At 43.5% G+C, this 16,081-nt stretch overlaps 1 protein-coding gene across 6 annotated transcripts; it reads left to right on the top strand.

The window, feature by feature from the left end:
• The first annotated feature begins 283 nt into the window (after window positions 1-283).
• PATZ1 (POZ/BTB and AT hook containing zinc finger 1) lies at window positions 284-15,976 on the top strand. Of its 6 annotated transcripts, none has more exons than XM_083147638.1 (7): window positions 284-507; window positions 1,370-2,552; window positions 7,085-7,148; window positions 7,526-7,585; window positions 9,707-9,878; window positions 12,915-13,052; window positions 15,059-15,976. In XM_083147638.1, the coding sequence occupies exons 2-7, from the start codon at window positions 1,381-1,383 to the stop codon at window positions 15,580-15,582; spliced, it is 2,130 nt and encodes a 709-aa protein (XP_083003764.1). In that variant the 5' UTR covers window positions 284-507; window positions 1,370-1,380; the 3' UTR covers window positions 15,583-15,976. The 6 variants fall into 6 exon arrangements, with proteins under 6 accessions (XP_083003764.1, XP_083003773.1, XP_083003789.1 ...); XM_083147647.1 differs by having other exon boundaries at window positions 284-521; XM_083147653.1 differs by lacking the exon at window positions 284-507 and adding an exon at window positions 574-807.
• The last annotated feature ends 105 nt before the right edge of the window (window positions 15,977-16,081 follow it).

Here is a 16,081-nt window from a genome sequence, read left to right as displayed (position 1 = left end):
ATGTTTTGGTTATTGTAGACTGTTGGTGACGAACAGAATTTCGGGGCTTCCCCAGGAACGATATAGCACATAGATTTTTTTCCTAGGGGGCAAAAGTCTTGTGTATAACACTACACCATGGATGCAGATTACCTTGTGTCCATAGTGTATAGGCACATTATTCCGGGAGGGGTGAAAGTGGGGGGGTCGGCATGTGCGGGGTCTCCCAGTCTCTCTACAGGGGCGGGGGGGTGGGGGGGGGGGAGTGCTCACAGGGAGGGGGGACCGGGGGGCGGACGCAGATTCTCAGTCCGGGGGGGGATCAGACACAAAGAGGCTGCGGAGGATCCGGTCAGAGCTACCCCAGTGTCCGGTGCCGGGGGGGTCCCGGTGTCCTGCTGGTGGTCGGTCTCCGGAACGGAGAGGAGAGCGCTGCAACGCACCGACAGTCTGCACCGGAGCCCCAGATTGATACCACCGGCCCGCGCAGCGCGCACCCGCGTCAGGGCAAGGGGAGGAGCCACGCGGGTACGCGCGCCCAGGTGACATCACCCTGAAACCCCAATATATAATAGGAGACCCCCCCCCCCCCTCCCCCATACCAAAGACCCCATAGTGAGCGTCCTGCTGATCCTGCAATGTTCAGGCCTGATTGAACGCCCTGTACCTCCCGTCACCCACTGTGTTCCCGCCCCCCAAACACTAGTAATATATGTGCTCCCCATTATATCCACAGCACACCTCTGTCATGCTCGCCTCGGCTCCCAAATCTGCAACGCATCACTCACACCTCTATACACTTTCTGGGCACTGTTCTTCTCCCCTGCTGTATGTTAGTAAATCCTGCGTGTGCCATGCCCTTTTTAGAGTAATACATTGGACCAACTGGTGCTAGGCACCCTTTCCATGTATATTTATAGGACCTCCATTGCCCACTATAGGAATACAACTCACTGCTGAGATGCAAAATGTGTAATTAATCTGTTTCTTGTCAATATAGTTCTCTTATTGAACAAATTCTCTTAACATCTGTTTTAGATGGTTACACAGACATAATACTATAGTTTAATTGATCATGAATTACATTGTTGCCTTCTTGACATCGTTAATACCAGCTTCTCTGATATTTTTAACTTATATTTATATTACTTGTTTTCCACATGGGGTTTTTCCATTAAGTAACATTTTTGTACCTCAGATTTAAAATGTGAAGCAGCCATCTAGATATATACAGTAAAAGATACATGGAAGCACTGAATGTGAATATCTAAATATAGTTTTCTGTATTCTAGATTTTCTAAAATCAGTAAAAGTTTCCTTTTTATCACCACTATCTGTCTCAACCAGTTTCAAATGACATAATTGCAGTAGTCTCTATTTCCTTTCTTAGGTTTCAATTACATGCCCTTGGATCCACAACCCGCCATCATGGAGCGGTTGTCAGAGGGCTGTGGGCCATCATATTACACATACCAGGTGAGCCAGCACAGCTCAGACGTTCTCAATCAACTGAACCAGCAACGAAAGAGCGGGGGGCGTTTTTGTGATGTAGTTCTACGTGTGGGTGAGGATAGCTTCCCGGCCCACCGCGCCGTTTTGGCTGCCTGTAGTCAGTACTTTGAGTCTGTACTTGGAGAGGCAGAAGGGCCAACACCACGGGAGCTCGAGATGCACACCATCAGCTCCAAGGTTTTTGGGGACATTTTGGACTTTGCATACACTGCTCGCATTATTATACGGCTGGAGAGTTTTCCAGAGCTAATGACAGCTGCCAAGTTCTTAGTAATGCGATCAGTTATTGACATTTGTCAGGAGGTCATTAAGCAATCCAATGTACAAATCCTAGTTCCCCCTGCACGACCAGAGCTCATGCTTTTTAGATCAGGGGCGTCTGACCTTGGATTTCCATTAGATATGACTAATGGGACTGTTCTGAGTGGCTCAGGAATTGCAGGGTCCTTAGGGGAAGAGGAAGAAGACTCTGTGCGTCCAGGAGCAGCTGTACCAAGTCAGGCCTCTCTTCTAGCTCTTGGGGGAGCTTCACAACTTCTTCCCTCTCAATACCAAGTAGGAGTACAAGGACTTGGAAACAAGAGAGGCCGAGGAAGGCCAAGAAAACCTAGTGTTTTAGACTCTGTGCTCTTTGGAGCAGTTGGTGGCTTGCGGGATGGAGGGGTGCTTCCTTGTGGCCTTTGTGATAAGGTCTTCACAGATCCCTTGCGACTGCGCCAGCATGAGGCCCAGCATGGAGTCACCAGCCTGCAGCTGGGATATGGAGACCTTCAAACACCCCGTCTAGGAGAGAATGGCTTATCCCAAGAGGAACCAGGTACCCCTAGAAAGAGGAATAGAGCAAGGAAACAGGTAGCTTGTGATTTGTGTGGAAAGATTTTTCGGGATGTGTACCACCTGAACAGGCACAAGCTATCTCACTCTGGGGAGAAGCCTTACTCCTGCCCTGTGTGTGGACTGCGCTTCAAACGGAAAGACCGAATGTCGTACCATGTCCGCTCACATGATGGCTCTGTAGGAAAGCCCTACATCTGCCAAAGCTGTGGAAAAGGATTTTCTAGGTAAGTGCAGCTCAACATCACTTTTGAGGTAGCATGTGCACGTGTGCCTTCTATTCAGTGGAAGGTGAGCAGAACAGGGTTATCCAACATTTACATTGAGGTGCACTGTTAAGGTATGGTTTCTAAATACAAAAAGGAGTTGTCCATTTTCACATGACTTTAGTCGGTATCGAATGGCTAAATAGACTGTGTCTAAACTCTATCTTGACTATGTCACATTTAGAATGTATTTGGCCTAGGGCCAAATAGCAATATAGTGAAAATCTAAACACGGTGTGATTTTGGCTATCGATTTTGACTATATAGACAAAGTCGATAGCAAGTTAGGGCAAATCGCACCGTGTTTTGCTGCATTTGATCCCAGTGTGCAGCCCCGCGGCATTAGACTCGAAAGTAGAAATAGACTGCATCACAGCCTATTTGTACAATATCGGAACACTCCCCACGTCGTCCCTCCCTCCCAGCCGAGGCCGGTACCCTCGATATCAGTGGGCGCCGAATCTGCCGTTGTCTACACACTATTAAATGCAGTTAGTCAAAATCAGATACTCAAAATTGGCCATTAACCTGAATCTCACCGTGTGTACATACCATATTAATTAAGATCTGTTTCGGTACTCTTTACTTAGAAGGGCGCCCACGATTTTGATCGTGGGCATCGTTAGTAAAAAATCTCGGGCATCTCGGGCATTGAATGCACTAAAAAATCGGGTGCGATCAACCGACGAGATGCCCGAGATTTCCCATAGGGAACAATGTTAAATGTCTCAATTGACCCAATTTTCCAGTTCAATGCCTCAATTGACCCGATTTTTCCATAGGAAACAATGTTAAATGGGCCACAGAGGCCAAATAGGCACCCTGAAGTGTATAATGGCCACCCGAATTGTTAACGCCACCCCACGATCAACGTCAACCCGATGCGTGGCGAGCGCAGCGAGCCCGCGAGGGGCGGCGGTACGCGTCCTACGACCTTTTCATACCCCCACTATCCACGTCGGCGTGGAGTTGAGAATAGAAAGTGTGGCGAGCGCAGCGAGCCACCGAGCCCGAAGCGTGGCGAGCCCCGCGAGGGTACGCGGACAGCTGTGAAGCCCGGGAGGGGACGCGGATACCTGTGAAGGTATCCGCGTCCCCTCGCGGGGCTCGCTGCGCTCGCCACGCTTCGGGCTCGGTGGCTCGCTGCGCTCGCCACACTTTCTATTCTCAACTCCACGCCGACGTGGATAGTGGGGGTATGAAAAGGTCGTAGGACGCGTACCGCCGCCCCTCGCGGGCTTGCTGCGCTCGCCACGCTTCGGGTTGACGTTGATCGTGGGGTGGCGTTAACAATTCGGGTGGCCATTATTCACTTCAGGGTGCCTATTTGGCCTCTGTGGCCCATTTTACATTGTTTCCTATGGAAAAATTGGGTCAATTGAGGCATTGAACAGGAAAATCGGGTCAATTGAGACATTTAACATTGTTCCCTATGGGAAATCTCGGGCATCTCGTCTGTCCCATCGCACCTGATTTTTTAGTGCATTCAATGCCCGAGATGGCCGAGATGGGCGCCCTTCTAAGTAAAGAGTACCTCTGTTTCTTGTTTACATTTGCACCCAATGCAGAGAGTACATCAGATAACTTTATCATACCCATAGACAAAGAAACAGATAGCTCTGTTTAATAATATAAATACACCGCTGAAAAGCTCAGGTAAAAACTAAAACAATTATGTAGCAAAATTTACAGGATATTTTTTCAAAAACAAATGTGAAATGTGATCATTCGAAGGATACTACTCCATATGAGTAATTACTACATGGAGGAGATGTACAAAGCCTTGGAGAGTTATAAAGTGTCAAAAGTACCTGTCAACCTGCTCACAAATGCAATGTTAAAGGGTGTGTTTGAAAAATGTCAGGCGCTGATTGGTTGGTAGTTTATCTCTCTCCACTTTATCACCAAGGCATACTACATCTGCCCCTTATAAGTACAAATCTAAAGACATGGACAGGAGGATGTACAGTAAGAAAACTATTTTAACTTGGTAATATATCTAGGTAATATAGCAGTATATGATATGAGTACACGCATGCACTTGTGGAGCCATTTTACAGTTTCACTATAATTTCCCAGGTGGATGGCATGATGCGGTTAAAATGTGTTAAAGAAGAAGATACTCTGGCCTCATTCAGAGATGTACACTAATGCAACCACAGCTGTGAATGTGTGTGTAGCAGCTGTGCAAAAATATGCAAATGCTGCGCTGCCCGTTGTATATAATGGTGTAGCGTTGATCACAGATCAGTCAATTATGACATTTCTGTGTAGCTCTTTGGTCGCACAGCATGGCTGCTGGAAGCAAGATGCCAGAGCCATTGCAGGTACTTATAGGATTGCAGTTGCAGACTCAGAGTTGCCGCAAAAATGGTCACGACACGTCTGCGTTTTTGCCGCAATTCCAAAACGATCCCAGACTGTCAATCTTTTCGTGAATAAATTCTCTCCACGACCACCTTCCCTAAACCATTATAGCACATGCGCAGTGTGACCTAGATGCGTGCACTATCACCCAATAAACGCTGAACTGCATAAAAGTCGGGTTTACATTCCACTCAGAATCAGGCCTTCTGTCCAGAACAACTTCCCATAGATTTATTGAACCAATATACAAATATAAAACAAATCCCTTTTAAAATATTGGTATATCTGAGATTTGCATTTGTCATTAAGAATTACATCTCACCAAATAGCTGTTATACTTTGCTGGGATTTGAATTGCACATTTTCCATGTCAAGTTTTAGGGCAATAGTGCGAAAAGGAAATGACTACATCTAGTATAGAACATGGTAGAACTATATATGTATGTATGTATGTATGTGACTAGTCATAGGAGAAATGAGGGAAGATAATATCCGTTTATGACCTGTTACCTAATTTCTGACATTGTATCTTGACAAGCTTCATTTTATAAGCTATGTAGAATGTAATTATTTTACTCCAGAGATTGAGGGCAATTTCCTGTTATTTATTTTTACATGTCAGTTACAATGTAAGCTGTTTGCATGCAAAATATTGTCAGTTCCCCACGCCCCCTCTTTTTCATTTGCCCATGGGACGCCATCTCAGAATGTGTGCAGTGTGCACCAAGGGCCCCCCACCCAAATGGAGGATTGCAGCTTGCTCTCAGTGATTGGTCAGAATGAGTTAGGGAGGGGTGCCAGAAGAACTACAAAGGCAGACTCTCCCTCCCCCAGCAGAAAACTGCAAAGGATAGGGAGAGAGACATGGGAGGGTGTGTAGAGGCAGAAACTGTCATCACTCAGTGTGTGTGTGTGTGTGCGTGTGTCTGTGTAGCAGGGAGAAATACTCACACACCTTTATGTGCAAGCTTAAATAGATCTATAGCATATATATATATATATATGTATATATATATGTAGAGCTATTGCAGCCTGCATAATCCACACTAATGGCTCACATTTATTTGATCATACTTTTTTATAGTGCATGTTGATTGCTAGTGAGCGGAGTACAGTCTACGATTTACTCTATTCTTATCATCTATATATGTCTAGTGTCCGTGAGTCTCCGAAATGATATCCAGACATTGGGTCGACAGCAAGTAGGTTGACATGCAGGAAGGTCGACACAAGCATTATGTCGACATGGATAAATGTCAACATGGGGTTTTTCACTTTTATAGGAGCCGACAGGTGGTATTTCATGCCCTACTAGGGAGTGGTGGGAGAATAAAATAGTGTGCCGAGGGTAGCGAGCCATGTGAGGGGATGCGGTGCTACGCTTTAGTGTCCATGTTGACTGTGTCAACATTCGGGATAATTTTTTTTTTAAAAACCCAATGCCGACCTTTTGACTGTCTACCTTCCCCATATCCGCAGTGTCCGGCACAGCCTCTTAGGAAAACAGGTTGAGTGGGTGCCCGTGCAGACGATACACAGAATCCCATATAGTCACGGCACTCCACTGCTATAAAGATAATCTTATTATTCAGCGACGTTTCAATACCTAAGTATTGTCATCAGGCAATACATACAAACTATATATATATATATATATATATATATATATAGTCTAGTGTCCGTGTGTAACTGAAACACTGCCATCTGCCTGCAGCGAGTGAAACTACATCTCTTTCTCTTAAACACATACAGAAACACAGAGGCAACCACAAGGTAGCTGACTAGCTTTCAAAGCTTTTGCTTTGAGCGGGTTTAGCTAGTTTATTTTATAAATATATCGATGACAGTGTCATTTCTCTAATCCTATTTGTACATTTTTATTTACTTTCTTTAATAGAATTTGCAGTGTACCTTTTTGGTGTTTTATTAATGAGCGTTCCTTTATCCTATGCTTTTCCCACTATAATTTGGTATATTTTATTTTACAAATATGCCTTTCTTTTTCTACTACTATAAGATGTCCTCTATCGCCGATAACTGCACTTCACTTGAGGAGATTTACACTGTGTAATGATCTCTGCCCCAGTCTGTCACTTAAGTTTTGTGTGATGCACTTTCCTCCACAGGCCGGACCACCTCAATGGACATATAAAACAAGTTCACACATCAGAGAGACCCCACAAGTGTGAGGTATGGAAAAAGGGGACTGGTGGTAATACTATAGTATGAGAGTGAAAGAATGTCAGAGACTTTTCATGTGTGACTTAAAGCACCAGTCCCACTTTACAGTAACGATTTCTGCAGTCTGTTATTAATCTACTATTATCCATTTCCTATATCTTCCAGTCCAGTTTAAAAGTCACTATGAGAATGAAACAAAACAGTAATTGCTTTGGAATTGCATTCATGTCTTACTGATAGTAATTATCAATAATGCTTTCATATCCCCTGCTGAAATAACAGTGATCTGCTGATCAAGGCGTGATAAAGTTTTGAAAAATCAAATTTCTCCTATTGGAAGGGCCCACAAAAATGATTTTACGTACACCCATTTTTTTCCAAACTAGAAAACTGCAGAAGGATTTCCCAGTCAAGTGCGCAGTGAGCAGGAGAGAGGAGGAGGACAGGTAATCCAACATGAAAAGCGAAAACAAATGCTTTTTGGACCAAGGAAGCGGGACTGGTGATTTAATGGGCCTGAGTGACACAATTCTCTAGGCCTGTATGTCTGATTGGTATGTCTCTGAGCATATCTGCATATTGGTAACTTCTTGTTCATGTGTGTAGAAAAGCTGATGGGATGGAAGGACCATCATTTGCTGCAGTTTGTGCTGCTTCTAAGGCTCTGGTTTCGTAGAATAACATACTGTATGTGTACGTCGGTGTCTATGCTTGATGGTTGCATTACACAGGTACTGGTGTGTCTATACATTTTTACACGTGATTGGACACTTAATGATCAGAACTGTTCTTACAGTGAGTAAATGCTATGTTCTTTTTTTTTTTTTCAAAATATAATTTATTGAACCTCATTAAGCAAAAACAATATATCAGGCAATAAAGATAGTGATATACAAACAATGATCAAAAACTGTTTTAAAATTTTTTCCAAACAGATAACTCTTTAATCTATTTCTATTGTGTTATCTCCTATTTTGATAAAATAAGAACTGGGAGGTGCTGTCTACAGTCTCTAAAAGACAGATAGGAGAAAATACCTCTAAGCATTAAACTCAGCATAAGCATAGGACCGTTATAGTGTTAAAAAGAAAATAGAAACTATAACAATAAAATAAAATTAAAATGAGAAACAAATCGCTCAAATACAAACAAAATGAAGTACGAAACAGTATAACAAAATGCTTGCTCAATGACCAACCCCGACCACTGACCCATCAATGCTCTGTTCTTAATATCTCGTTATAGCCAAGAAGTATATATGTAACTAACAGCCAGGATGAAAACAATCACGGATTAACATATGTGAAATTATTAGTTATAACAAACTATTCCAGTCCTGTGAATACTTCCATCCTGACGTTACCTATTCAATACTTCCTTTATGGTATCCTCTCAGTATACATAGGGCTAATATAGCACCAGATGGGAACAACTATCATCTTTGTTTTCTTTATTTATCCTAGATTGAGATATATATATATATATATATATATATATATATATATATATATATATATATATATATATATATATATATATATATATTTCATATACTTCTATGCTCCTATCATTTATATTATGCAGCTAGCCCAATCCTAGAAGAAAAATCTATATTTCATTAATCTACTACTTATGTGCAGGAATACTAAATAAATGTAATTTATATAAGGCTTATAATTGGTGCATATTTAATTTACCTATCAGTCATGTGCAATAGAAAATATCTTGCTGCTTAACCAAATGGCTGGTTGTAAATTCATACAGGTACCGGATGACCTTCTGACAGTCTGGATTCCGATGGTCAGTATACAGACATCGGAATCCTGACTTTTAATTGCCCGACAGTCAAGATCCCTACTTACAGGGGTATTCGCCCTCGTGGGGGTCCATGACCCCCATAGCGGGGGAATAGAACCTCTGGCAAGCGCATCGAGTCACCGAAACCGCAAGGGGCTTTGATGCCCTCGCCCCCCTGTCGGAGTACCAATGGTCGGGCCACAATACCACATCTGACTCATACATACTGTAACACTACTAGCTACTAGCCCCTGTATGCATCTCCACCATATAGCTAGCAGATTTGCATTACTATATCTGTATTGTGGGAAAATATGAAGAATCAGGTTGATTACAAAGTGAGAGGAAATGTCATTTGTTTCTGTTTCCATATTTTATCCAGTCTGCCCATTAAATAGGTACCTATGAATGTGTAGGCGTTTTATCACTGTACTGAATATTTGATGGATAATAAAGAACACGCTATGCCTGAGATAACTTCCTACAAACTACTCACAGTAAAAAAATATGGGATACAAATATCCACTTTGGGGGAATTCAATTGTTGTTGTTTTTTTTACACCCATATGTAATGGGTGAATGAAGCTATTCAATTGTTTATGATGATAGTCGTCCGATCCCCAAATGCACAAGTCAGGCTTTTGGGTGTCAAAATGATGTGCAATGATTACTATAGACCTGTTTAGCCAAGAAAAAAAAAACAATTGAATTACCCCCTTGTATCTCTTCTAGGACTATTTTGACACCAATTTAAATTGCTCTAATTTCAGACATGTAATGCTTCCTTTGCCACACGTGACCGATTGCGCTCACACTTGGCATGTCATGAGGACAAGGTACCATGTCAAGTGTGTGGGAAATACTTACGGGCTGCTTATATGGCCGACCATCTGAAGAAACACAGCGAGGGACCTAGCAACTTCTGTACCATCTGTAACCGAGGTAACCAGCCGGGTAGATCCACTGTAAACAGATATCTCAAAGAGGGAGTTAATCGTAGAATTAAAGTGTTGTGTTTCTATCTGTTAATGTCTCTCATTAAAACTAGCATGATTAAAATGATATAGCATGTGATGTGATAGTTCTGTATGAAAACACAGAGAGTGAGTGCTTTAATGCATATGGACGGGTGTTGGTGGCATTGACGGACATATTTGAGCACCATATGGGAGCATGGATGGATGGGAGGGGCATAGACAGACAGACAAACAGACAGATCACCATATGTAGTATAGATGGATAAAATAGAAGGGCCATAGATGGACAGAATGAGCACCATATTGGGGAATAGACAGTGGCAGGGGGCATATATGGACGAACGGACAGATAGATCACCATATGTAGGTATAGATGGACGGACAGGAGGGGGGATAGTCAGACAAAAGAACAGGGGCGAACAGAGAGAGCACGGCCATGTGGACTGACAGGAGGGGGCATAGATAAACGGACGTCACTGGGCATAGATGGATGGACAGGAGGGGGCAGAGATGGATGGATAGGAGAGCGCATTGAGAAATTTGGCTGGATGCTCTAACCATACAGGGTACAGGGGATGCAGCTCTAATGGAGCTTGGGGGGCTCAGGAGGTAATCCCACTGCACCCTCTGAAATATATTATTATTTCTTCTTATTATTATTTTTAATTTACTGGGAGGGAGGATGGAGATGGGAGGAGGAAGGCAAAGCCTCTTTGTTCTATAGAATCCGTAACTGTGACTGTGCTTGCAGTAGGGGCGCCAGGTTGTGCAGCTGATAGATGTGGCACAGCTTACCAAGTGCCAGAGGGCCTGCCCCACCACCTGAGTCGCTGACGCCGCAGTAATCCCTTGCATGTGCCCTCGAAGACACATCCCCTCACATGTTCCCTCATTCGATGGTCGGCGGCATTGTAAATCGACAGGGCCGTTCGCACAGTGGACTTCCATCAACCATCGGAATGGGGACGAATTCAGCCCTGTGCAAATAGATCAGAATGACCCCCAAAGTGCACATCCGTCAGATGCTCAGCCCCAGTGCTGCTACTGCAGACAAGGAACTTTTGGCCTTATTCTGATTGATTTGTTCCCCAGCGCTTTCACACAGTAGAGCGATGTTTTCCTTATGCACATTTCTGTGCATGTGCATACACGTGGTGCGAGCAGGCATAGCAAGCTGCTAATTTACTGTCCCATTCGCACCTGGCAGCGTGGGCAGGGGGCATGGGGTGGCGGCGACAGGCTTCTCCCATGGGAACACCCAGCCTTTCATGGGAGTTCCCATGGAAATTAGGCAGTGCCGCGAGTGCTGGGTGATGTCAGCTGCCCGCCCTGACACCAGAGAGTGTCTTAGTTTTCCATGCACCTTCCAAATCATTCGATTGTCGGCAACCATCTAATGTTTTGGCCTCAGCAAAACATCCATTCACAGCCGTGTGGGGCACTCGGCAAGTGGGGGGGGGGGGCAGCCATGCGAGCGACCTTATATCCACACGCAACGCTGCTAATTTTGAAATGTTGTGTGTGGACCAGAATTGTGGACACCCTTTGGGTGTTATTCAGACCTGATCGCTGTGGTGCAGATTTGAAACCCAATTGTATGCGTTTGGGTCGCAGGTGGCTCACAGTGTCGAAAGTCATCCTTTTTTCTGCAGTCCGCCCACAGTTTCAATGACAGAAATTCAACATTTGGGAATGGTAACTGTTTTTTTGGGAGAGTCAGGAAAATGCAGGTGTGCCCAGGCATTTCCAGGGAGGGTGTGACATCCGCTCCGGCCTCGATTGCCCTGTTTCCATTCAGAGTTACACACACACTTCCATTATTGTGTGGGAGGTAGAGTAGTGCTACAGGGGGTTATCCAGACCTGATCGCTGCTCTGTGAAAATGACAGAGCCCTGCAATCGGATAGCCACCAGGGAGAAAACTCGCCCTCTACAAGTCTGTGAATGGCCAACGCAAATCAGGCTGATCGGCGACAAGCTGCAAATCCATACACAACTCACTCACCCTCAAATGATTTTCCTAATCTGTGCAGTCTGTGTGTAACCCAGGTCCTATTCTACATGTGCGATAGAAACATACTAATCGAGCCCGGGGCTGGCATCACAGACCATCCCTGAAAACACCTGGGTAAGCCTGCATTTTTTTTTCTGACACTCCCAAATAACGAGTGATTACCCGCAAATGACGCTTCCTTTCAATCAGCCGGCTCGCGATTAAAAAAATTGCTGATTTTCATCACTGCTTGGCATCACACATGCGTTATGTGATCCGTACACATGTGCAGTCATTCGATAATCGGTCCCAATGCAAATTTGCACAGCAGCTATCAGGTCTGAATAACCCCCATTATGTGTGTGCAGTGGAGTAATGCTACGATACACAGTTTACCAGGGAAGTAGCCCATAGCAGCTGGACAATATTATAAGTCTGCACATGCCACATCCCAGTCTTCAAATCGCATGTGGTCTGCAGCATTAGCAGAAGATGTGGCTGTGGCAAAAGATGCAGGTGCTAAATTAGATAGTATAGGCTTTCACTGAATAGACAATATTAAAAAAATCGTGTGTGTTGATGTACAGTATAAAGAAATATTTTGTATATAAGGAAACCACAAACTTTTTGGAGTTAATGTAACTAGTTTTTCAGCAATGTGGGGTAGATGTATGAAGCAGTAATAAGGGAGGAGAAGTGATAAAGTGCCTGGTACTTTATCACTGGCCAATCAGCTATTAATTTATAGGCTGGGTTTAAAAAAGGACAGTTAGGAGCGGTTCGGGTGGTGATAAAGTACAAGGCACTTTAACACTTCTCCTCCCGTATCACTGCTTCATACATCTACCCCTGTATGAGTTAAGGAACAAGTAGCTTAAAGAATAGCCAGAGAATGAGAAGTGTGTGCATTCAATTACTGAATGAAAAGTGTGTGGATATGTCATTGATGACTGATATAAGCTGTAGGTCTGTCTGTGGCAGCATCTTACCTGCTTTTATCTTGTTTAGGTTTCTCCTCTGCCTCATACTTAAAGGTCCATGTAAAAACACACCATGGCGCCCTCCTCAGTGCGGGCCCTCACCGGCCAGAGTCCGTCCCAAATGGTGCAGCGCTGTTCCACTGTGTCCGGACCTGTGGCGTGAAAGGCAAGCGTTGCCGGCTGTCCGTGCAGAGGGGGGCGCAAGTCTGAGCTAGAATGGGTTGTTATATTACATTACCATTGATAGCACTAAACATTAGGCACTAAGGACACTGATGAATCGTGGAAAAACTAACATGTCACCAATATGTGCAGAGTAATCCACTGCCTGCACAAACATAATACCTCTGCTTTGAGGAAATGAGAGGATAGTTGAATAGATATATTAATCTAGTTAGTGATTTAAAATCGGATAGTGCCCTATCTGTGACAAGGCTATGAAACCTACGGTAACACAGCCCAATTTAGGGTATTTCAGGGTTACTGAATTAAAAGAGTTCTCCAGATAATGGATACCCTCAATTAATATTTAACTTAGCCGTAAGTTGTACATAAGGAAATCTACTAGAACATTGTAGAAAGTAAGACACACAAATATTTAAGGTGTTCACTCTGCGATCATTGAGTCTAGACCATTCTACCTCCATATATAAGTGATTGGCCACTGTCAGTTGGCAGTTCAGCGATTTGCGTAAGAATTTTATAGTATCTGATCTATCTCCCAAATTAGAGCCGATCTATCAAATCCGATGTCATATATGTGATCAGAACCACAAAGTTAACCCTCAATCGCTCTAATGTGATTGACAATAAAATGAGTGTTGATCAGTGTGAAGGTGCCCATACACGTTGAGATATGGGGCTGTACTTTTTGTGCTTTAAAATGTGCTGTGCGATTCTGGCACTTGTAGGGGGATGCAATGCGATGCAATCCCCCTACATGTTTAGGTGCGATGCAATGCGATCCGATTTTATTTTTTTTATTTTTTTATTAAAGTTCATAGCTACTAATGGTCATCGCATCGCATCGCATGTACTCCTGTACCGATGCGATGCAATGAAGCACAAAAAGAACTGCATGCAGATACTTTTTGGGCTTTACAATATTGTACCTGCGGGAACGCGCATCGCATCACATCGCATCCCCGCAGGTACACAGTGCGATTATCGCACATGAGATGCGTTTTGTACTTTAAAAGTACAAAACAGATGTGATAATCACAACGTGTATGGGCACCTTAATAGAGATGTGAGTCAATGTAGTTATTAAGTGCAAGTTATGAAGGGCAAGGAAGTAATAGGGATATACAGATGATACATGTATATCCTTCACATGATAGGTGCAAATAGAAGTATAGTAACACATGGATACCCATAATTATGGGGTAGAATATATAAAATATCTCCCCAAATGAGGTATTTTTTGAAAAATATAACATTAATCAACATTGGAGCAAAAATGTTATCTGCCTAATGTGTGACAATTGAAGACATCAATAACTAGTCTTTTTGTTAACTAATACTATCTGAGATAGCATAATGTAGGGTAGGCCAACCGTTCTGAGACTAAAACCTATAGATAGTATTCCTCAAAGAACTAATGCTCCCAGACATCCCCAAATGTTATCAGAAACGCACACATGCTATCAGCCCCCTCCCTGACATGTCCCTCATACATCCCCAAGATGCCTTTTACATATCCACAATAATCCCCTTACCTCTCTTCCCGATGATACCATGAATAGAGCATGTTCTTTTGTTTTGGGGGATGGGCCTTTTAAATCTGCCCAAGCCACCAGTGAGTACAATGCCATGACCCTTTTTCCAGCTGACAAGTACAGAGAGCAGCTGCTTTCCCACCCCCGCACTTATGTAGTGACAAAAAATATTTTACCTTAAATTGAACCAGAATACATTGTAAGAATAAAACCCAAAAACCTAAAAATTCCAAAGGAGACCAGATGTTTAGACAATGTCACAATTATGAATACATTTTTGCATGCTACTTTGATGTAGTAAGTATGAAGTGATAAAGTAAATTACTGGTTCTAGAGTTCAGGGTATCACAAAATAACCAGAGATAGGCTGGTGGCTTGGAATTCGCTTTGCCGAGATCATTGCATGTAAAAAAAATAGTGGGCCTTTTAGTCACAGTTTTCTCTTTCCTTGCAGAGGGTGAGAAGTGTCAGCATGGGGAACAGGAAAGCTCTGATTCCTATGGTGACCTGTCAGATGGAAGTGACCTGAAATCTCCAGAGAAGCAGAGTTCTAATGGATCATATGCAGCCTGTGACTTGGTGATTCCGAAGAAAATTGAGGCAGAGTCTGAGAAACGATATCCCTGTTCAGAATGTGGCAGCTTCTTTCGCTCTAAGGCCTATCTCAACAAGCACATCCAGAAAGTTCATGCCAGGCCATTGGGACCAGGGCTTGGGGATTTGGGTGCAACTCTGGGCCCAGCACTTGGCCCGGCTCTAGGACCCACATTGGGTCCTGCACTTGGGCCCTCACTTGGCCCAACTCTTGGTGCATCTCTTGGGCCAGCTTTGGGGTCTGCCTTGGCATCACCTTTCTCCCCACAACAAAATATGTCCCTTTTGGAGTCATTTGGTTTCCAAATTGTGCAGTCTGCTTTTGCGTCTTCTCTTGTGGAACCTGAGGTAGAACAGCATGGGCTAGGGAGTGAAGGGAAGTAAGAGTTAAAACTGATTCATGCTTAATAAATATGGAGGCGGAGTAAAATGGTAGTGCAAATAATGGGGAAATCGTGTGAAAAGCATCACTATGCATGAATCAATGGGCCCCAGAAAAGCACTACAAACCATTGGGCTAGAACTGGGTTTCAATATAAAATGAATGATAAGCTGGAACCCTCAGACCTAGAAATATACCTACATGGGTTTAGATCTAAAACTGTCATGTTTACACTAAGCTCTGAACTATACAATGCCTCCTGAACTGATGGGGTTAAAGTGTCTTAGTGGGGGCCAACCATGAACAGTTTCTATGTGAATGTTTTGTACTCTCCTGAAAACTATTCTAAACCTGCACAAAACTGGCCACACATTGTAATAAACAGATTCCTCACAAGTTATAATGTGCTACTTTTACACAAAAACACGCTGCATTGTTTCTTTTTCAAAGTTACACTCAATGTTTTAGTTCAGACTGAAAGCAACAGGTAGATGTTGGATA

This window comes from Crinia signifera, chromosome 1 (assembly GCF_055691185.1).
Source record: "Crinia signifera chromosome 1, ASM5569118v1, whole genome shotgun sequence".
NCBI classification, from domain to species: Eukaryota; Metazoa; Chordata; class Amphibia; order Anura; family Myobatrachidae; genus Crinia; species Crinia signifera.
The sequence above is the reverse complement of the archived record's forward strand: the minus strand, read 5'-3'. Positions and strand labels throughout refer to the sequence as shown.